The sequence below is a fragment of the Rhinopithecus bieti genome, unplaced genomic scaffold (genome assembly GCF_001698545.2).
Source record: "Rhinopithecus bieti isolate Rb0 unplaced genomic scaffold, ASM169854v2 scaffold_76666, whole genome shotgun sequence".
In the NCBI taxonomy this organism is placed as follows: Eukaryota; Metazoa; Chordata; class Mammalia; order Primates; family Cercopithecidae; genus Rhinopithecus; species Rhinopithecus bieti.
Window position 1 is genome coordinate 2,128,227 of NW_016829831.1, and position 22,115 is coordinate 2,150,341.

Here is a 22,115-nt window from a genome sequence, read left to right on the forward strand (position 1 = left end):
CTTGGGAGGCTGAGGGAGGGGAATCGCTTGAACCCGGGAGGTGGAGGTTGCAGTGAGCCGAGATCGCACCACTGCACTCCAGCCTTGGTGACAGAACGAGACTCCATCTCAAATAAATAAATAAAAATATAGGAAAAGAATTCCAACTGTGGCTGCACCAGTCTGACGTCCTGCACGGGAAGCAGTGGCCAGGCTGCGTGATGCTGACCCCTCAGACTGGGTGGGGACCCACTCTCAGACTTCTTGAGACCCGCCCTGTCCCTGTGGCATATTTGAGCTTCAGTCACACCTGCACCATCAGCAGAATCATAGTGTCTTGATACTTTTGTTGTAGGGAATTGAGGATGTTCTCCTTCATGACTTCTTGGAAGATGTTTCTATTCAGTACTTGAAATATGTGCGGTTATTTAGTAAGAAATTGCAGCTGTGGCTTCTTAATGCTCTGGAAGGTTTTCCAGCCCTCTTGCAGATCTCCAAACTCAAAGGTAGGTTTCAATGAAAAAAATAAATTCTGGGCTGGTGCAGTGGCTCATGCCTGTAATCCCAGCACTTTGGAAGGCTGAGGCAGGAGGATCGCTTGAGCCCAGGAGTTTGAGACCAGCCTGGGCAACATAGTGAGATCCTGTCTCTACAAAAAGAAGTTTTAAAAATTAGCTGGGTGTGGTGGCACACACCTGTGGTCCTAGCTACTCAGAAGGCTGAGGCAGGAGGATCACTTGAGCCCAGGAGGTTGAGGCTGCAGTGAGCCGTGATCATGTCACTGCACTCCAGCCTGGGTGACAGAGCAAGACCCTGTCTTTAACATAAAGTAATTAATTAATTAATTAATTCTGTAAGCATAGATGAAGCATCTGACTTTCAACCTGGGCGGTAGCTTTTAGCTGCTACCCCATGCACTCAGCTACAGTCCGGAAGACCCAGCCTGCTGAGGGTTTCTGACTTTTAGTGCTGGTGATGGATTTTTGTGCTGATCCAGCCACACCCTTTTAAGCTATTTCTCTTCTGATTACTAACATGGACTCAAAAGTCCAGGTCAAGCTGTTCTACGTGTGGATATTCACCAGGGCATTCACGTCTCACACCCGAATTGCACCATCTCTCTGCTGAGTTTCTAGAATGCTTTCCCCTTGGGTCTGACTGCCAGGCTGCAGTCTCTGAATGCTGCTTCCACCAGGCTATTTATCTGTTCAAGGCCTGCAGTGGCTTCCGAGCGTGAGCCTGAACTGCTCTGTCACCTGGTCCAGTTCTCTATAAATCTGCCCTCTTTGTGCCCCTGCAATTCCATGCTCCTTCAAAGGCCAGCCCACACCTGCCATGCCCTGTCAGATCGTCCTGGAAATACTCATTTTCTCCCTCTCACCTTTGTGAAGTTTTTCTATCATTGCCTGAAGCTCTCGGACTCCCCACGGGGTCCCACCCTCCTTGGCCAGCTCAGGGCCATTTTCTCACCAAGCCGGCGCCAGTTATTTCCCCACGTTTTTCTGAGTCTTGCTTCCTTTGCAATTGTTTCCTAGGTGGTGCAGATAGGGCACTTCTCAAAGTACCTGTATCATAGGACCATGTCTAATCACCACCCCACCGCCCCCGCCCCGCACCCCCAGTGTGTTCACTACTCACACTGAGTACCCTGATCCAGTTTGCCCCACTTGGAAATTTTAGGGACATTGCAGAAGGTGAGACTGGGACTTGCTGCAAAGGGGTCCAAGGAGTGGGGAGCAGAGCCTCGCTCCAGTTTTCCTGTGCTCCTTTAATACCTGCCTGAATTCAAGCCTCTGTCTCTTCACTCTCTAGGCTACTTCAGCAGTTTCCTAGTTGGTCATCCTGCTTCCATCCCACTCCCCAGCCACACTCTCCTGCACCCCCAGTGATCATTCTAAAACAGCAGTTAATCAATTACTAACTTTCCCTGGCCTCTGCTGCCCAGATGGCCCACTCTTCTCCACTGCTGTGCAGTCATTCACAGTTTGGCCTCTGGCCCCATCCCTGTCTCCATGTCCCCAGGAACTCCCATGACCCAACAGTACTCTTCAGCAACACTAGACTGGCTGTCCCCAGAAAAGGCCCTTATTCCTGCCATTTTCTATGCTTGGACTGCCTCCTGCCCCATTTCTCCTGGCTAACTCCTACCTACGTGTTAAAACCCAGATTAAATGTCACCTTCTCAGTGAAGCTTTCCTGGATACCTTCTTCCAAACAGACTCCCTTTCTTCCTTGTGCTCTCACATCGCATGGGAGCACTTAGGCTGCTTTTGGGATGTGTTTTCATATCTGGTGACCCACCCTCCGGAGCACGAGCCCCTTGAAGAGAAGGGCTGTCCTCTTGCATCCATCAGCTCAGCAGCCATCCAACAAATAGCTACTGAGCAAGCACTGCACGAGTGTTCTCCCAAATATTTGTCAAATGAATGAATGCATTCAAGAGGAGAACACCTGTTTCTGTGTGTTCCCTTTTCATCCTTTCCTTTCCTTTGATTATTTTCCAAGGAAAGCACTGTAGGATGAGAAAGCTGGGGGTGCTCAGGATTCCTGGGTAAAAACCCTAAACTCCTCTGAGTACCTGTCTTAGTCCAATCTGGCTGCTGTAGTAAAATATCACCCACTAGGTGGCAGTAAATTAACAACAGAAATGTATTGCTTGTAGTTCTGGAGGCTGGGAAGTCCAAAATCAAGGCACCCACAGATGGGTGTCTGGGGAAAGTCTGCTTACTGGTTCACAGACGGCTGTTTTTTTGTGTTGTCTTCACATGGTGAAAGAGGCAAGGGGTCTCTCTGGGGCGCCTAATCCTCTTCATGGGAACTCCACACTCAGGACCTCATCACCTCCCCAAGGCCCCACTTCCTAACACTGTCACAATGGGGGTGAGGTTCAACATATGAAATTGGGGGTGTGGGACACAGACATTCAGATCATAGTAGCACTCATGTCAGATGCTGGGGCTACTTAGTTTTTCTGGCATATGAGGACATTTCAGCCAAGTGTCCCCTGCCAGGATCTCGTAGCCACTCAGGGCCAGCAGACGGGGTGGGGAAGTTGCAGTTTAGCCAACTATGCCTTCCTACCCCAAACATGTGCCTTCTCTTCCCCACTGCCCACATGAGAACTTGAAGTTATCGTATTAATGGCTATGTGTGTTGTTCTTAACAGAAGTTACTCTATTTGTCAAAAGACTAAGAAGAAAGACGTACCTTTCCAATATGGCTAAGGTAGGTTTCAGCCAAGCAGATAGGAGGGAACAAGGCAGTTTCCTGAAAAGAGGTGAAAGCTCTAAGTGCCTGTTAAGAGCGAGTGGTTGCTCTGTCCACCTGGAGGGCAGAGGGCAGGCAGGGTGGCCTTGCCTGGCCACTGGCAGAGGAGTCCAGGTGGGCCCCCGTGACTCAAAACTAAAAGCCTGCCCCCTTTCCGCCCATCCTCAGGAAGGCTCCAATCTCCTGGCTTTCTCCGGGCAGGAGGGAAAGCAGGTCAACATTTAAAAGATGCCCAATGTCCTGGTGTGGAGGGCTCATACCTGAAATCCCAGCACTTTGGGAGGCTGAAGCAGGCAGACTACTTGAGGTCAGGAGTTCGAGACCAGCTTGGCCAACATGGCAAAACCCTGTCTCTATCAAAAAAAAAAAAAAAAATACAAAAACTAGCTGGGCATGGTGGCACGTGCCTGGAGTCCCAGCTACGTGGGAGGCTGAAGCAGGAGAATCTCTTGAACCTGGGAAGTGGAGTTTGCGGTGAGCTAAGATTGTGCCACTGTACTCCAGCCTGAACAACAGAACTAGACTCCATCTCAAAAAAATTTTTAAAAAAGACGTCTGAGGGAGGCCCCACACAGAGGTGCCAGTGTCAGAGGTAACAGGGCGTTGTAGCAGAGTCTGTGACAGACAGACAGACATACCCTTCACCCGTGTGTGTGGCCCTGTGGACTCAGTGTGACCAGGCCACCAGTTACTTCAGCTCTGACCTTTTCAATCCTGGGTTGATTCAGAGAAAGGTTGCGAAGGGCTGAAGAGAAGATTCTGTGATGCTGGCACCTGGCTCATGGGCTGTCAGGAGTCTCCTCTCAAGTCCTGCGAGTGCCCTATCAGGACACAGCCTGGGGACCATCATTCTGCTCCAAATCAGTCTCCACTGGGAGGATCCCAGCTGTGGCTTCTGTGACCCGGAGCCAGGCCCCACCCTGCCAGTGCAGAGCCCTCCCCAGACTCCGAGCTCAGTGGGGTTGTGTCTCACTGCCAGTCACAGCCAGTCCTGTTCTCCAAGGCTCGCACAGTCCTGACTCGGTTGGTCTGGAAATGACCCGGCAGCGTGCTCTTCCTCTCAATCCGAGCAGCAAGCATGGGTTCTGAAGCCCGTCCCTGCTCCGAGCCTTATCTTCCCACTTACTGCCCCTCAGGAAAGTTACTTCACACTCCAAGAGCCCTCAGTGTCCTCCTCTGTAAAAGGGAGGAGTAACTCGTGCCTTCTCCCAGGACTGCTATGGGGACCACCAGCTGCATCCCAGGCAGTCGGACAGTGTTGGGGACTAGCTTGTCCCCATTTGACAGATGATGATATCACCTCCCAGAGGCCAAATTCCTCATGGCCAATGCTCCCACGAGGAAGGGACAGCCAGCTTCCGAATCCCACAGCCGTTCGCTCAGGATCGGTGCAGCCTCTGTCTACACCTTCCTTGTAGGGGCTGAATCCCCGGGCAACCCCTCGCTAGAGTCATTCAGGCGTGGGGTGAGTGTGGTGCAGAGAAGCAGCAGCAGCGCCAGACAAGCCCTGAATGCGTCTTCCTAGAGATGCGTTCTTTCTTCTTCCAGAGTGGCAGTTCTAGAATGTGTGCAGTTTTAACCTTTTCATTGTTTAAGATTCATTTTTAATGGGTAATACCTGCATCAATGTTTGTTTCTCCCCCACAACAAAAATCTTGGCAATCTGGGGAAGAGTTAGGCAAAAATAAAATGACAAGATTGAATTAAGTATTATGCCTCCCCATTATCTTTAGACTATGAGAACGGTATTGAAAAGTAAGAGGCGTGTCGGCGTTCTGAAGTCAGATGTGCAGGCCATCATCAATCAAGCCACTTTGGCTACTTCTAAGAAAGCCCTGGCAAGTGACCGGAGTGGCGCAGATGAACTGGAGAACAACCCAGAGATGAAATGTAATCCTCCTCCTACAGCTTGCTTTATTGGCGTGTTGGGCATAGGTTTGGGGCTAGCATGGCCATTGTTAACATGAATTTTTTTTTTTTTTTTTTTTTTGAGACGGAGTCTCGCTCTGTCGCCCAGGCTGGAGTGCAGTGGCTGGATCTCTGCTCACTGCAAGCTCCGCCTCCCAAGTTTACGCCTTTCTCCTGCCTCAGCCTCCGAGTAGCTGGGACTACAGGCGCCCGCCACCTCGCCCGGCTAGTTTTTTGTATTTTTTAGTAGAGACGGGGTTTCACCGTGTTAGCCAAGATGGTCTCAATCTCCTGACCTCGTGATCCGCCCGTCTCGGCCTCCCGAAGTGCTGGGATTACAGGCTTGAGTCACCACGTCTGGCCATGAATTTCTTAATAGGGGTAGAACTTTATAACTCTGATGTTCTAAGTTGGCTGCTCACACTTCTCTTCCTGTAGTGGGGTGATGAACACCCCAGGGAATGCCCTGTCCCTGTGCTCCCAGGACCTACTCCAGGGCCAGACAGGGCAGCAGTGCTGATACCTGTTATTTGAGTTAATAAATGACCAGATGAGTGTGCTTGCTGCTTGACCGTATTTATCTCCAGAATATCTCCTGTGGGGGAAAAGTTTAGTTCCTGCATCTGTGTCTACACGCACAGACTCCTGTGTTTCCTCAATCATGCCTAAATTGCCTTGAGCTAGATGTCTACCTTGCCACATTCTCCCATCACTCTTGTTACTTGCAATGTGAAGTTTAACAGTGGTGCTTTTACCATATTTCATTCCTTTCCAAACAAGTGATAGGAAGCAGGTGGATATTTTTGCCATTTGCTATTGATCATTGTCGTTGTTTTCAAGAAAAAATCCCCTGCCATAAAGAGCTCGCATTCCTGGCTGGTGTGTGTTGTTGCGTCCCTGGGTAGTGAACATAGTGGCAGGAGGAGCTCTCCAGACTCAGGGAGGACCTGGGAGGCAGGGAGCTGCAGGATGGTTACCGATTATGAATTATGGGCATCTCTAGGCCCTCCTATCATGGCTACGGGGAGGGTGCCAGGCTCCCCTGTGTGTGCCCTCTCCAAACACTCGCTGCCGGGATGCCCCAGGTAAGTAGAATGGCCTTTCCCTCTGTGGGCATAACTCCTTGCTAGTACTCTCAGCTGTGTCTACAGCTGCCCGCTCAGTTCCCATGAACCCCTTCAGGCTGGCAGCTGTGTCTTACTCACCCTGGGCCACGCAGCATTGCAGTGGCCCGCAGGAGCACTTCAGTGTTTTGTGACTTGATGCATACAGAATTCAGGAGTGCACAGAAGCACCACCTGTAAATTAGCCCATCCTCGTCCTTTCACCTTTAAGTAGGGCTGGCCTTGGTGGGGTTGTGCCAGTTATTAAAATACTAAAATATATCATCCCTGGTTGTTGGTAAATGACCTCTGACTGCTCCCCTCCACTGTCCTGTCCCTTGATAGTGTCCCCTGGCTGACCCCAATCCCAGATCCTCCCATAGGGCACTTTTTTTCCCCCACCAATCCAGCAACTAAAAAGTTAACACCTAATCCAGCAGGCTTCAGAGCTATTGGTAGGATTACTAATTCTGCAGTTCTGATTAGTAGGAACCCAAAAAGTCCCCCTCCCAACTCACTGGCTAACCAAGCCCTGCTCTTACCCCCAGCTAGATCCCAGGGAGTCCCAGGAGGGCATGAGACGCCCTCTCCAGGTGCCTTCCAGACTGCCCACTGGTCTGGCCAGGGCTCCTGTGCTCCCATTGGCATCTGCGTGAGTCCCACCAGGAAGATGCAGAGTTCTGCAGGCAAATGCTTCCAGCTCCAAGTCCAAGTGCACCTCCACCAAGCCTCGGGGGCTGCTGCAACCGACTCAGTTTCCCAAACTCTGCTTGGTATGCAGAAGCACTCAAAAAGCCTGGACGGCCAAAGGCTCTTCTTTCCCTATCAGTGCTACCTGTGCAGGTGGAGGACCCAGAACCTGACATCACACCAGGCTCCACCTAACTGAGTGCATAACTGCAAGCAAGGCGCTCACCCTCTCTGAGCAGCTTTGATGTCTGCCATCACTTCAATGACATTAATAAACCAGCCCTTTTTTGAAGATGGCAAGGATAGGTGAGGTCATGTCTATATCATGCAGTGAGCTCATCTGAAGACAAGGTCTGGATAATTGCAAGGTGTACTTATGGTTTCAAAATGTTTCTGTTTCAACAAGCGGCAGAGGTGGCTCACAACAGGTATGTCCATGTAATTCTGAATAGATGACTGCAGAGGTGACAAAGCCAGCCTCAGGACATCCTCTGTTCACAATGAGCGTGAGGCCCTGGGGAGTCCCTCCGAGCTATTGTTCAGTGATGTTCCCAGGTTACCCGGTACACAAATACCTACAGAGAAAATCTGCTCTGCTGCATGCAATCTTTTGTTTGTTTATTTTGTGTCTTTGTAGGTTTAAGAAACTTAATTTCTTTGCTGGGAACATCAACAGATCTCAGTGTGTTCCTCAGCTGTCTATCTTCACATCTCCAGGCATTTGTGTTCCAGGTAGGAAGCTGTGACTTAAAAAAAAATGTGTTGACCATTCTAGATAAATGAGTGCCCATTGACTAGGGGATGGGAAAGAGGCTTCTTAGGCTCTGGCTGGAAATGTGTCAAGGCTGGCCTGGGTGTGAGGGCAGGGGTTGGTCTCGAACTCTGTAGCAGGTGAAGAATGGGGGCCGGGGGGAGCACATCACATAATGTGTGTGTGTGTGTGTGTGTGTGTGTGTGTGTGTGCGCGCGCGCGCGCGCGCGCGCGCGCGCACACATGTTCAGGTGCATGGGAGTGTGTGTGATGTGTGGGAGTGTGTGTGGTGTGTGGGAGTGTGTGGTGAGCATGTGTATCAGTGTGTGTGAACATGTGTGTGAGTGTGAGCGTGGTGTACCGGTGAGTGGGTGTGCATGAGCGTGTGCAGTATGTGTGTGGGTGTTTGAGCATGCATGGATGAGTGTGTGCACAGGTCAGCATGTGTGTGATTGAGCATGTGTGTAAGTGGGTGTGGGTGACTGTGTGTACAGGTGTGTATTGCACCAATGGGATTGTGGAAGAAGAGGAGGGGTTTTGTCTGTTTTAGGGGGAGAACAGCGCTTGTCTGCATGTTTTGCAGACACGTTCCAGTAGAGTGTCTGGCTTGATTTCAAAAGCCCAAAGACGGTTTGGTTGTCGATATGGGCGGGTTTGGTCCTTCCGGCCAATGGCTCTTGGGAGTTGCTTCAGTGGGATCCTGGGCTTGATTTTCATCATCCTCCGTGGGGTCAGTCACCTGTGGAGAGCTGAGAATGCCTTGAGAGAGGCCACGGCCCCTCGATCCGTGGGCCCAGGGCAGGTGGAGAGAGTTAGGGGCTGTGGGTTAAAACCTAGAGGGAGGCCGGGCGGTGGCTCACGCCTGTAATCCCAGCACTTTGGGAGGCCAAGGTGGGAGGATCACATGAGGTCAGGAGTTCAAGACCAGCCTGGCCAACATGGTGAAACACTGTCTCTACTAAAAATACAAAAATTAGCTGGGCGTGGTGGTACATACCTGTAATCGCAGCTACTTGGGAGGCTGAGGCAGAAGAATTGCTTGAACCCCAGAGGCGGAGGTTGCAGTGAGCTGAGAGCCACTGAACTCCAGCCTCGGCAACAAAAGAATCCATCTGGTCAGGCATGGTGGCTCACACCTGTAATCCGAGCACTTTGGGAGGCCAGGGTAGGCAGATCACGAGGTCAGGAGATGGAGACCATCCTGGCTAACACGGTGAAACCCCGTCTCTACTAAAAAAAAAAAAAAAAAAAAAAAAAAAAATACAAAAAATGAGCTAAGCGTGGTGGCACGCACCTGTAGTCCTAGCTACTCGGGAGGCTGAGGCATGAGAATCACTTGAACCTGGGAGCCAGAGGTTGCAGTGAGGCAAGAACGCACCACTGCACTCCAGCCTGGGTGGCAGAGCAAGACTCTGTCGCAAAAAAAGCAAACAAACAACAAAAACCCTAGAGGGAAACAAGGCAGCCCAGGCCCCACCTCTCGAGACGTTGTGCTTGCCAAGGCTGGAGTGGTTGGGAAAGGCCTTGAAAAGAAGGTGGGACTTAAAACTGGGATACAAAACATGTGTAGGATTAAAATAAGCTGAGAGAGGGGGACTGGGCATTCAGGAGCAGGAGTGAGCTTACCTAGGAAGGAAGGAGCGGTCCACACTGTGGAGAGAACAAAGACTCCGAGGGCCTGGGGCTGGCAGCGTGGCTCTGGGCTTTCTCTTTAAGTTTCTGGCCATGTTGTGGCCACTCCCTTGTGCTGCCCGCCTGACCTTGTCTGTATCTCTGAACTCTCAGTTGAGAAGAAAGAGGAGAAATAATAACTGAGATCAAGAAGACTGCTGGGGACTTTGGGGTCTTAAACCTCCTAGATATGAACCAGAAAAATCCTCAGGAAGGAACTAGAAAGCCAGCTCCAACCCCTGGCAGGTGTCTGGTCTCATTTGCTTCTTGAAAATAATTATCCCAGATTCTGTATGGTTTTTATTCCTCCTGTTGATCTTAGGCAAAGCTTATTTATAACAACAGTGACCATGTCCAGAGCTGAATGGCTACTGAGACATTTATTCATTCGCTAGCTGAAGGCTTATATCATACATTGTCACAGACAGGAGCTGTCCATTGTCTGTTCCTTAAGTGGAAGCTAGAACTCAGCCTCCAGCTTTAATCAGATGGACCCGCTGAGATCATCACTACCAACCCTGCCATCCTACATCGTAAACCACAGAGCACTATGTGTTTCCCAGGTCTCCATCATTGTACCTTCTGCCTTCACAAAGGAGGCACATCAGAAAAATAGTGTTTTGCCGGGCGCGGTGGCTCAAGCCTGTAATCCCAGCACTTTGGGAGGCTGAGACAGGTGGATCACGAGGTCAGGAGATCGAGACCATCCTGGCTAACATGGTGAAACCCCGTCTCTACTAAAAAAATACGAAAAATTAGCCGGGCGTGGTGGCGGGCGCCTGTAGTCCAATCTACTCGGGAGGCCGAGGCAGGAGAATGGCGTAAACCCGGGAGGCGGAGCTTGCAGCGAGCTGAGATCTGGCCACTGCACTCCAGCCTGGGCGACAGAGCAAGACTCCACCTAAAAAAAAAAAAAAAAAAAGAAAAGAAAAGAAAGAAAATAGTGTTTTGTTACTGCGTGCCTTTGACGGTCTTGTTTTTGTAAAAGAGCGTGGCTGATTTTTACAAACCAGATTACTGTCAATCAAATGCTCAGACTGTTAAGATGCACACCCTTGGGCTTGTCAAAGATGCCCCATGGCTTCAGTTAGCATCTCGCAGTCAGCGAGCAGAGGGCAGTTCGGGCCCTGGAGGAGCTTCTATGTTGGGGGACAGAAAGTGCCATACTGTGGAGGTGACAGGAAGGATGCTCAATGGTGTTTATGGCTGACTTNCCTCAAAAAAAAAAAAAAAAAAAAAAAAAAAAAAAAAAAAAATAGTGTTTTGTTACTGCGTGCCTTTGACGGTCTTGTTTTGTAAAAGAGCGTGGCTGATTTTACAAACCAGATTACTGTCAATCAAATGCTCAGACTGTTAAGATGCACACCCTTGGGCTTGTCAAAGATGCCCCATGGCTTCAGTTAGCATCTCGCAGTCAGCGAGCAGAGGGCAGTTCGGGCCCTGGAGGAGCTTCTATGTTGGGGGACAGAAAGTGCCATACTGTGGAGGTGACAGGAAGGATGCTCAATGGTGTTTATGGCTGACTTGCAAACATTTGTGCAGAGAGAGCCCTGGTCACTCAGAGCTGCATCCCTCGATGCTTTTAGGAAGTATTCCTGTGGGTTTTTGTTTTTTGTTTTTTTAATTGAGATGGAGTCTCGCTCTGTCACCCAGGCTGGAGTGCAGTGGTGCAATTTCGGCTCACTGCAACCTCCGCCTTCCAGGTCCAAGCGATTCTCCTGCTTCAGCCTCCGGAGTAGCTGGGATTACAGGCGTGCGCCACCCTGCTCAGCTAATTTTTGTATTTTTAGTAGAGATGGGGTTTTGCCATGTTGGCCAGGCTGGTCTCAAATTCCTGACCTCCAATGATCCACCTGCCTCTACCTCTCAAAGTGCTGGGATTACGGGCGTGAGCCACGGCGCCCAGCAGGATCCCTGTGCTTTTGTACTCTCACTGTCCCTTCAACACAAAAAGAGGGGCTCCTCCCAAGAGTCCGTCTCAGATGGTGAGGAGTATTGAGGAGGAGGCTGCTACCGAAAGGACCTCATGTTCCCCGAAACTCAGGGCCACCTTCTGGTGTGCCAAGGGTTTCGCTGGGGCAGAGGGAAAAAAAGCAATGACAGGAAAGGGCATTCTTGGTTTCTAGCCAGGCTCTCCATTTCTTCCTCAAAGACGTGGGGGAGCTGTGGTGGGTCCACAGGCATGTGACTGAGGATGAAAAGAGGCTTGGAGCATGCCTATCAACAGATGCATTTGAAATCCGTGACTCAGGGCTTACAGATGGCTTCAAGTGTGGTCCAAGGCCGCTCTCCGTCTGGGTAGAGGGAACCACTTAGTCTGCATGCAGCGGCATCTTACTGGTACACAGTTTAGTGCCAGTGAGGCTGTCAGACGATCTTGGTTCCACTGGGTGCAGGGGCTGAGACTTTCCAGTTTGGAGCTTGCTTACACAGCAAGCATGACGACCAGCTTTTCCAAATGAGCACCACTGCTTTTCATTATTATGGGATTCTGTGCCCCTTTTCCACAACCAGATTTGACATGCAGGAGTGCAGGAATAAAACAGCCCCTGCCCCTCTTCATGCCATTCCAAGTGGACTTCAATGAGGCTGTCCCTACGGTGTTTGTTTCTGTGTCACACATCACAAGTGACCTCTTTTTAAAAACTGTGATGCTGGGCATGATGGCTTATGCCTCTAATCCCAGTGCCTTTGGGAGGCTGAGGCAGGAGGATCACTTGAGCCCAGAAGTTAAGACCAGCTTGAGCAACACAATGAGACCCTTATCTCTACCCACCCTCCCCCCAAAAATTAAATTAGTCATGTGCAGTACTGCATGCCTGTAGTCCCAGCTACTCAGGAGGCTGAGGGGGGAGGATCGCTTAAACCCAGGAGTTCGAGGCTGCAGTGGGCCAAGGTTGTGCCACTGCACTCCAGCCTGGGGAACAGGAAGACCATGTCTCCAAAAAAGAAAAAATTGCATGGTGATTTTAAGAGAAAAAGTAAGCCAATTTCCTACCTCCCTCCTCTCCACCGACTTCAAAGGGCTGTGCCCTGGAACCATGTCCGTGGAAGACAGAGAAAGACCAGACATTGGCCCCTGCTGCCTCACTTCCCACCCTTGTTATTTCATCTTCCTCTTCTTTGGCTCTTTACAACTGCATGTGCATGACAAATGTGTGCCTTTGAAAACATACTATGCTTCTTGATTTTATCACAAACTGCAGCCTTTTTTCTCACAAAAACTTAATAGCCCAGCAGAAGCAAAGAAGAGTTTATCAAACTGGCCGCCGGCTTCCAGCTGAGATGGAACCTTCTTCTCACTGCTGTGAGCAGAGCCATGACCCTCTGCCACAGAGACAGTTTTGGTAAGTCAGAGAATAAGAAAATATTGTGTGTTCTACCTTTTAAAAATGTTGTTATGGCGTAAGTATTTTGCATATTGCTATGTAGAATCCAGCCATCTTCTTTTAACCTTTTTATGTAAAGTATAACATAGACACAGCAAACCATACAACACGATAGGAATTTTTATTTGTAGTGTCAGTGTGATAGCCTGTCAAACAGATGGACCACGCTTTTCCTTCCTGTTTCATCATCGTTAGACACACAGGAAGCTTCTCCTGGTTCTTGAATTATGAGCTGTGTGACATTTTGAGGAAAGCACTGAGAGAGACGACTGAGATGAAGGACAAAATGGGCTCTTTGAAGCACTCATACTTAACTCTCAGGAATAATGATTAAGTTGCCATTGTATGCAGATGGTAGAGAGAGTGAAGTAATGTGCATTTTGCAAACTTCCTGGTCAAATTACTGGTCTTCTTCTGTTGGGGAAGGTTGCATCTTTGATGCAGTTGCCTTATAAAAAGGGTTGTAAGGGGCTGGGTGCTGTGGCTGACACCTGTAATCCCAGCAATTTGGGAGGTTGAGGCAGGTGGATCACCTGAGGTCAGGAGTTCGAGACCAGGCTGACCAACATGGTAAAACCCTGTCTCTACTAAAAATACAAAAATTAGCCGGGTGTGGTGGCGGAAGCCTGTAATCCCAGCAACTCTGGAGCTTGAGGCAGGAGAATCACTTGAACCCGGGAGGGAGAAGTTGCGGTGAGCTGAGATCACACCATTGCACTCCAGCCTGGGCGACAAGAGCAAAACTCCACCTCAAAAAAAAAAAAAAAAGAAAAAAGGAAAAAAAAAAAGGTTGTAGGAAGGGAAGTTCACCACTCAGCTCACCAGCTTCATGGAATGGATCATTCCTTCAAAAGGTATTTCTTGCTTCCCAAGCACCTTCCTGGGCACTGGGCATACAGCAGTGGAAAGATAGTCTCCAGTCCTGTGAGTTTGCACAGTAGCTATGGCAAGTGATCCCTTCGCAGAGAGCTGCCAGATCCTCTCACAGCAAGAAGGAAGAGAAAGCAAGCCCTATTCTAGACCAGCTTTGCAGACACCTTGGAGCTCCTGAGGGCTGCCGCTGTCAGCTGCCATATAAGTGACACTCACTTATAGTGGGACTCTTCCCTTCAATGAAGTCCACACTGACTCTGCTATATGCTCATGCTCTTCCAGAGCAGAGAGAGAGCAGAGTTCACGTGCATCACGGAAAGAAATCTAGCCCCGAGCCGGGTGTGGTAGCCCAGCACTTTGGGAGACTGAGGCGTGCAGATCTCTTGAACCTCGGAGTTTAAGGCCAGCCTGGGCAATATGGTGAAATCCTATCACTACAAAAAAAAAAAAAAAAATGCAAAAATTAGCCAGGTGTGGTGGCCCAGTAGTCCCAGCTACTTGGGAGACCGGGGTGGGAGAATTGCTTGAGCTGAGGCGGCAGAGGTTGCAGTGAGCTGAGATTGTGCCACTGCACTCCAGCCTGGGCAACAGAGCCAGACTCTGTCTCAAAAAAAGAAAAGAAATCTAGTCTAATTGTTACTTTTCCCAGTCTACCTTCTCTGTACCTCCATATGAAATCAATGTATTCACACCAGTAGTTTGAACAATGGTTTCAAGACTCGGACTGTGATTTTCCAAGGTTAAATAGGCCAGACGATGTCCAGCTCACTTCAGGCAAGATCATGCCTTCCACAGGGGCAGTTACCCCTCACCCAGATCCATGGAGGGCTAGAACACTACTCAGGGAAAAACTTGGGAAGGGCTTTTGAAATGGATGAAAAGATTACTTGAAATGGACAAAAGGCTTTGAAATGGACAAAAGGCTTTGAAATGGACAAAAGGCTTTGAAATGGACAAAAGGTTGGCATAGCCTTCTGGATTATCTCTACCTTCCATTGTCTTTGAGTTATTTTTATAGCTCTGTAAAGTTACAGCAAACTGATAATGCAGATGACCCTCATCCACAGAAATACAAGTTGGTTGTGTCAGGTGGTTGCCATTGATACTGCCCTGAGGACAGATCCCTTTTGCATCTATTCATCACTGTCAGCATTCTTTTCTGTGTATAGTATGTAGTTAGTACTTTGAATTCTCTTTTGAACCAGTGGCAACATCTTAACTGATGTAGCAATGAGATGTAATATATCATTTAATTAATGAGTTAAATAAAACCTTTGATATGTCCTTTTATTCTTCTTCTTGAGATGGAGTCTCACTCTGTCACCCAGGCTGGAGTGCAATGGCGCGATCTCTGCTCACTACAACCTCTGCCTCCTGGGTTCAGGCTATTCTCCTGCCTCAGCCTCCCAAGTTGCTGGGACTATAGGCATGTGCCACCATGCCCAGCTAATTTTTTTGTACTTTTTAGTGGAGAGGAGGTTTCGCCATGTTAGCCAGGATGGTCTCGATCTCCTGACCTCGTGATCTGCCCACCTCGGCGTCCAAAAATGCTGGGATTACAGGTGTGAGCCACTGTGCCCAGCCTGATGTGTCCATTTTATATTTGTAAGAGTCATGGTTTTACCTTTATGTAAAACTTATCTTTTAACAATTGCAACAGGCCAGATTTCCCCGTCTGTTTCTCAAGCAAACATTAATGATTGTTTTCCTTTCTGGGAGTGCAAAGGCCTTGGGATTTGGAGCATTCAGCTAAGTCACATACCCTCCTGTCTCTCTGACGACAGCACTTGCAGGCCCACCTGAGAAGATACCTCTCGCAGGTGGAGCGCCAGCCAGCCTCCTTACTCACTCCCTACATAAAGAACTGCAGCCACAGGGTCTGCAAGAGGGGCAAGGCACTACGTTTCAAGCACCACAAAACAGCAGCAGCCTTCCTTCTGCATGCTGCCCCCATTTCCTTCCACCCCTGCTGGATGTTCCTGTGGATCATACATGGGGCACGGTGAGGCTGAGGGGCACCCTCTCCAGCTCTGGGAGCAGCACCCAGTTCCCTGTAGGGTTTGCTTTCCTCCCATCTCACACTGGATGGATTTTAAGTACCTTTTCATGGCTTAGGCTATTTAGCTTTCACTCCTTTCTGTCCAATAGCTGCCCTGCCAGGGATTTTCTACTGATGGATGCTACGTAAGAGGCCCACCCAGGCCCCTTCAGGGTCAGCTATTGGAACGAGGCTCATGTACACAGGTGTTAGCCACAGAAAAGTTCTTAGTTTCACAGTGATTTGTTTATTGTCTGTCTATCAAATGTATTAATTTTTGGTTATTATCTAAATGTAGGCTCCTGGCATCTGTTTCACTTACTGCTTTTGGAATATGTGATTCATATACTTCAGTCATGCCTAGAGGAGGAAGAGGAGGAGGAGGACATGGGGAATGTCAAGGAAATGCTACCAGATGACCAGACTCTTGGCCAGCCAGACCAGGCACTTTTCCACCCTCTGAATTTTTCGTGGCCCCAGACATGTGCCGGCCCCAGCGTGGAGTCACTGGGGATGACGCTGACACACATGGACCGGGGCCGATATCCTGTGGGTGTGAGCAACATGGTCCTCAGGATCCTGGGCTTCCTGGTGGACACTGCCACGGGCAATAAGGTAGGGACACCAGGACCCCCTTCCACACAGCTGTTTCAAGGGGAACAAGAGCCACAGGTGGTTAGGAAAACCCTCAGGATCACTTTGTCCAAATAATGGTAAAGGATTCTACAGTCATCTTTACCCTAGGTGATTTTGCCGGGGCAGGGGGAGTTTAATTCACTATCTGTTGATTACTGGTCGGCTCAGGTTTGTGGAACATTAATAGGTGCCTGGCATGATTAGAAGTGTGGACCCTCTGGATGGCCTGGGTCTTTCTTGCCTTCCCAGAGTGTACTTGGCCTGGTTAGACTTTAACTCAGCAATAGCACACCTAGCGGTGGTGTATCACCTCTGCGGGGCATGCACTGAAAATGCCCCTAGTGTTCAAAAAAAGGAAATGTCAGGTGGTCTGAACAGAGAGGATTTTGAAAAGATTACATTGGGATACCTGCTGAAAGACATAAAGATTAGAGTTGCTATTTACCGAACACCTACTATAGAGCCCCTGTGTATGTTATCTCAAAGCCATGCCATCCTGTAGAGTATTTGTTCTTGTCATTGTCATTTGATGGATGAGGAAACTGAGGCTCACAGAAGCTGAGTGACTTGCACAAAGTCACACAGTAAGGAAATGCAAAGAAATAGTGGAGCAGAGATTGGAGCCCCAGCCTGCCTGATCTCAAATCCATTCTTCACCTACAACCCTAGACAGGAGGTTGTTTTATGCCCTGAGGAGTGCGGGACGCAGGTTGGAGAGGTCAGACATGGACCTCAGTGCCATGAAGCAGAGCTGGGCTGACGGAGGAACAACTGAAATGCCTGCATTGAGGAGCGGGGAGTGAGCTGGTGAAAAAAACACTGACAGCAATTGTCTTAGGACTAATTTCTGTGCACATGTTTGATGTTTAGCTGCCATCCATCTTCTTTTTGTGCCCACAAATTCCCCTCTCGCACAGATGAGTTGTGCTTAATAGGAAACTGAAGCAGGTGCAATCATTCAACCTGAAGCAGGTTAATAGTGGTCTCGGCCACGGCAATGAGTCACAGCCTAAAACTCTTCACGCGTTAGAGTCCGCAGAATACTAGGAACCTTCCAGGGCCCTTTCCTTCTTGAGCAAACTCTCATTCCGAGTTCTCCAGTTGCAGAGATCTTGCACACACTGTTATTGAGCAACGCTTGGACAAGACACCTCCCTAGATCAAAAAAAAAAAAAAAAAAAAAAAAAAAAAAACCAAAACAAACCACCACAACCAAAAAAAAAAACAGGAGCTAGGGAAATGTGTGTCTCAGGTTTCCCCGTTCTCTAGCTGCATTTGGTCTTTGTTTCTCACTTTGATGATAGTAAGTCACATATCCAGGTGCGTTCAGTGCTCTCTATGAGGTGGATTCAGATGTTGTCCGTAAATGAGAAACTCACCTCCATGAGTGTCCATGTGAAAAAAGCAGACATGGTCAATGAAGCATGCAGTAGTGAAACACTGACCCTAACTTGGGGGTGCTGACGAGAGCTGGGCCTCCTTAGCTGGTGGCAGCTAAGGCGCTTTCAGGAAGCAAGTGTTTCCAGGCAGTTGGCAGAAAGAAGGCCCAGTTAGATCTGAAGAGGTGATGGCTTGGCCGGGCTATGCCTAGGAGAATGGCTCTCCCTGCTGCTGTACCTGGCGGCAAAGCCCTCCAGGGGCCGCCAGTGGAAAGTACCTGAGTGTACTCTGGAGACATTCCGTAGGGCCCTAGCAGGGCCAGCATTCATGCTGGGCTGCAGTGTTCATCTCCAAGTGAAAGCCAATTCTTTGCGCTCACCGGCTGGGGCAAGAGGTCAGAGTGTAGCATGACAATTTGTTAAAGGAAAAACAAAAACATCTTTCAGTGACGCTTGTTAAAGCACCATAAGGAAGGCTTTATCCATAAGGAAGGCTTTATTCAGTACCATCTCCACTGGGCTTTTGCAGTCGGGGAGGGAGATTGGGTTTAACTCTGAGTATAGCAGGGACAGGGTGGCGGGTGCAGAATTTGTAGCCCAGGAGCCGGGTGGGGGTCAGTGGATGGGAACTTACTAAGAAGAAATGTCAGAGGTAAGGGAGATTCTGGCTAAACCCACCTAACAGGATTCTTGTAGAAGTCCAGCCAGCTGGGGTGACCAAACATCACCTGGAGGCTGGCAGAGGATGAGGAAACTGATCAGATGTGGAGATGGGGCATTCTTGCTAAAGTGACTCAGCAGGGTTCTTGCTAAAACTGGATTTTACAAGGAAGTAAGTGAAGGAGAAGGTTCGGGAGCCGGACTAAAGTTCAGCGAAGTGGAGAATGTTAGTCAGATTACAAACACATGCTTCTTAGTCAGCAAGGTAACCAGGAGTAAGCTTTTACCTCTTCGGCCACAGTTAGAAGGCATGAAGAGCAGACGCTGACAGTCTCCCGGGACTGAGCATTTAAGTGCATATTTTCATCTCAATGAAATGGATGTTACCATCAACCCCATTTTACAACTGGCATAACTGAGGATCTTGAAGGGTTGGGTAATTTTCCCAAGGTCACCTCACTAATCATTGGGAGAACAGGAATTTACACCTCCACAGATCCTTCGAAGACTGTCCTCAGCATTCTCTCTCTGAGAGCATTTTCTACCATCTGCTTTAATTCCAAAATTGGTTACTTGAGACTAATTATTAAAAATACCTTCAAGTCTGATAAGGGCAATCCTGGTACATACATTTCTGGGTTCAAATTCTACTTCTTCCCCTTATTAGCTAGAACCTTGAACACATTGCTTAACTTATGGAGATACTCATGTCTTAATTCCATAGGACCCGTTAGGAGGTTTAAATGAGTTAATTGTTGTAAAATGCTTAGACTATTTCCTAGAATATAGTAAGTACCCAGTAACCACTGGTCATCATCATCATTTCCCCACCACGGGGGAAGCTGAGCACTTGCTCTTGACACTCTTGGCCCAATCCCTTAGCTTCTCTGAAGTTTCTTGCAATGAGGTTTGACCTATATTTAATGGGTGGAAACAATAGAGAAGATACTAAATACTTAATTGAACTACATAATAAAGCAATACACGCAGATGAATGTCAGGTAATCCGAGGTAATACACATTAGATATTAATTAAACCTGCTTCTGTTCGTTCCTGCCTGCTGAATTAGCTATAATGACTTAAACAAGCACACCAAAAAGTTACGCTCATCTGATTTTCATTGCATCCATTATTCAGTACGTGCACTCATCATGAACAAAAAAGCACACACTGCCTGTCCCATCTGCATTCATCTGCCACGAGTTAACACCCCATTCAGCTGCACAGCTGTGGCAGCCTCATTCCCTGAACAATTTAGCTCTGGCCTGCACCTACAGTAACAACTGAAGTCAGCATTCCAGATTACCATATCCATCTGTCCCTCTTCTACATTCCAGCGGCATTCAAAATAGATGCCAAGGCATGTTTAAGAACAAAGTGAAAAACTATAATGATATCAAATAACGAATTTAGGTCATGTACTCCAGGATTACAGCAGGGCAAAACAAAAATTTTTTAAGTGTCTCTTCACCTCTAAGCTAAAGGTGAAAACAGTTTTTTGAAAAGAAAACATCTTTTCATGGGGTGGTGATGGTTTTGTCGAATTTAGAGAAAGAATGAGACAACTTTCATAAACTTTGCATTTGAAGTTATGATGCATACATCTCTGTCAAAATATACTAGCTTATAGGAGGTTTATTGATGAAATCAGACCAAGGGAATACATTTCTATTGGTTTTAAAGTAGTCATGGCCAAGTTTCCTGGAGCTAAGGGAGGGATGGTACATTCGCCATTCTCCGATAGGAAGACTTGCTCGTCAGGCGAAGTGGCTGAAGAGAGCTTCTACTAACTTGGAACCTCCACACCTTTCGAATCGGTTACTTCCAATTGAGTCACCAGTACCGGATTGCTGTTTTCATAGGTTCCCGCCCTCCACAAATTAATAGTTTATTTGACGGATGGGGGAAGGAGAGCCACTGTGAGAATTGGAGCCGAGTATGTCAGCTCCAGAGACTTGATGAGAATGCGGGGATTAGTACCTGTCTGGAGACCCCCAAATTGATGGGTGCTACAGCCACACGGAGACTGTGGGTGCCTTTCACAAGCTCCCTCCCAACTTTCACGACTCACCTGCTTTCTCCGGTGTCTGTTAAGGAAGAGTGTTGGTTGGTTCTCACGAGGACATTTCTCACAAACTTCAGAGCCCTCTTCATTTCCCTAAAGATAGCCCATCAGCTCCCCGCCCCTGCACCATCCCTGCCTTGCAAAGCCTCCCACTAAGTTCTCACTGGACCCTGAGTGTTTTCCTGAGAAATCAGGAGTTCTCCTAGTAAGAATAAAGGCATGGGCTGAGTGCGGTGGCTCACACCTGTAATCCCAGCACTTCAGGAGGCTGAGGCAGGTGAATCACCTGAGGTCAGGAGTTCAAAACCAGCCTGGCCAACATAGTGAAACCCTGTCTCTACGAAAAATACAGAATTAGCTGGGCATGGTGGCACATGCCTGTAATCCCAGCTACTTGGGAGGCTGAGGCAGGACAATTGCTTGAACCCGGGAGGCGGAGGTTGCAGTGAGCTGAGATGGCGCCACTGCACTCCAGGCTGGGCAACAAGAGTGAAACTCCATCTCAAAAAAAAAAAAAAAAAAGAATAAATGCATGAACTTCTCCTTTACATCCCGGGGGGGACCACGGGCTTGGTAGAAGAATTCAAATGGTAGTTCCTGCAACAAGGAATAGTATAACTGTCTCTTTTTACCTTTTGCCTTTAAACATTTCCCTCTTGCAGCTCATCCAGGTGCTGTTGGAAGATGAAACCACCGAAAGTGCAGTTAAACTCAGCCTTCCTATGGGACAAGAAGCCCTCATAACCCTAAAAGATGGACAACAATTTGTGATTCAGATATCAGATGTACCCCAAAGCTCTGAAGACATTTATTTCAGAGAAAGCAATGCTAATGTGTGAGATTATTTATTTGAATAGAGAATAGGAAAACTGATAGACTTGCATTCTTAAAAATATTAAATACTGAAGTTTTTCTATTGACGAAAGATGATGTTATGTATATAATAGATGTAGCATTGTCTATGTTTATATGTATTTCTAAGGAGGTGGTTTTGATAAAATACATAAACTGATTTGGAGAATAATTTTTGCCTGTGTTGCTTTTCTTTTGGGGCTTTCCGAGTATTTCTATTTTGAGACAGCAGAAAAGAAATTTGAGAATGCTTCTTGGGAGTAAAGAAATGGTTAAGGCTCCAGAGAAAGAAAAAGTTCGAAGAATACCAACTGGTACAAGCAGTAAAATGCCAGTGGTAATATTTTTCCTCCCCTTGGTGGTGCCTCGATCGAAATAGAATTTGTAGATAGATCCCCTCAGGCAGTGAGGAACAGAAAAGAAAAATCAATGTGGTATCACTGTTAAAATCACTCACTGGTTCATTAAACACCTTCGGTTCACTATCCCGATTTTCTTAAAGTGAGAGAATTTTGAATGCAACAATGTATGTAGCAGAGGCTAATGTCCTGCTTTGAATCACTCTTTCTCTTTTGCAGCAAAATCCTAAAACTGCTGAAAGTAGGAATAGATCATTGTTACACAAAATCCATTTTATGTAACTGATTATAATATTTAAAAGGAATTTTAAAACTCATGCTTAACATGATTTCCAGTATACATGGAAAAAATAGAAAATATTTCATTGATCTCATACTACATATGAAATGAACAAAATTTCATGTATATTTACATATGGAATGAATGACATTTACTTATGAAATGAATTACGTTTCCCTAAATGCTTGGAAATTTTAAACACAGGAACTATACG

The 22,115-nt window shown here is 47.9% G+C and overlaps 1 protein-coding gene across 5 annotated transcripts in view; it reads left to right on the top strand.

Moving 5' to 3' along the window:
- The window catches only part of RFX8 (regulatory factor X8), an 87,285-nt gene extending 65,853 nt beyond the window's left edge, over positions 1-21,432 (top strand). For 3 of the 5 annotated variants that reach the window (XM_017864992.1, XM_017864991.1, XM_017864990.1), the window contains exons 9-15: positions 335-485; positions 3,146-3,204; positions 4,980-5,136; positions 7,585-7,679; positions 12,602-12,716; positions 15,968-16,284; positions 21,073-21,432. In XM_017864992.1, the coding sequence (XP_017720481.1) occupies positions 335-485; positions 3,146-3,204; positions 4,980-5,136; positions 7,585-7,679; positions 12,602-12,716; positions 15,968-16,284; positions 21,073-21,249 (1,071 nt within the window). In that variant the 3' untranslated portion in view covers positions 21,250-21,432. Of the gene's footprint in view, positions 1-334; positions 486-3,145; positions 3,205-4,979; positions 5,137-6,805; positions 7,305-7,584; positions 7,680-12,601; positions 12,717-15,967; positions 16,285-21,072 lie in introns of those variants that run through there. The other 2 variants (XM_017864993.1, XM_017864994.1) reach the window with 2 other exon arrangements.
- Positions 21,433-22,115: the final 683 nt, after the last annotated feature.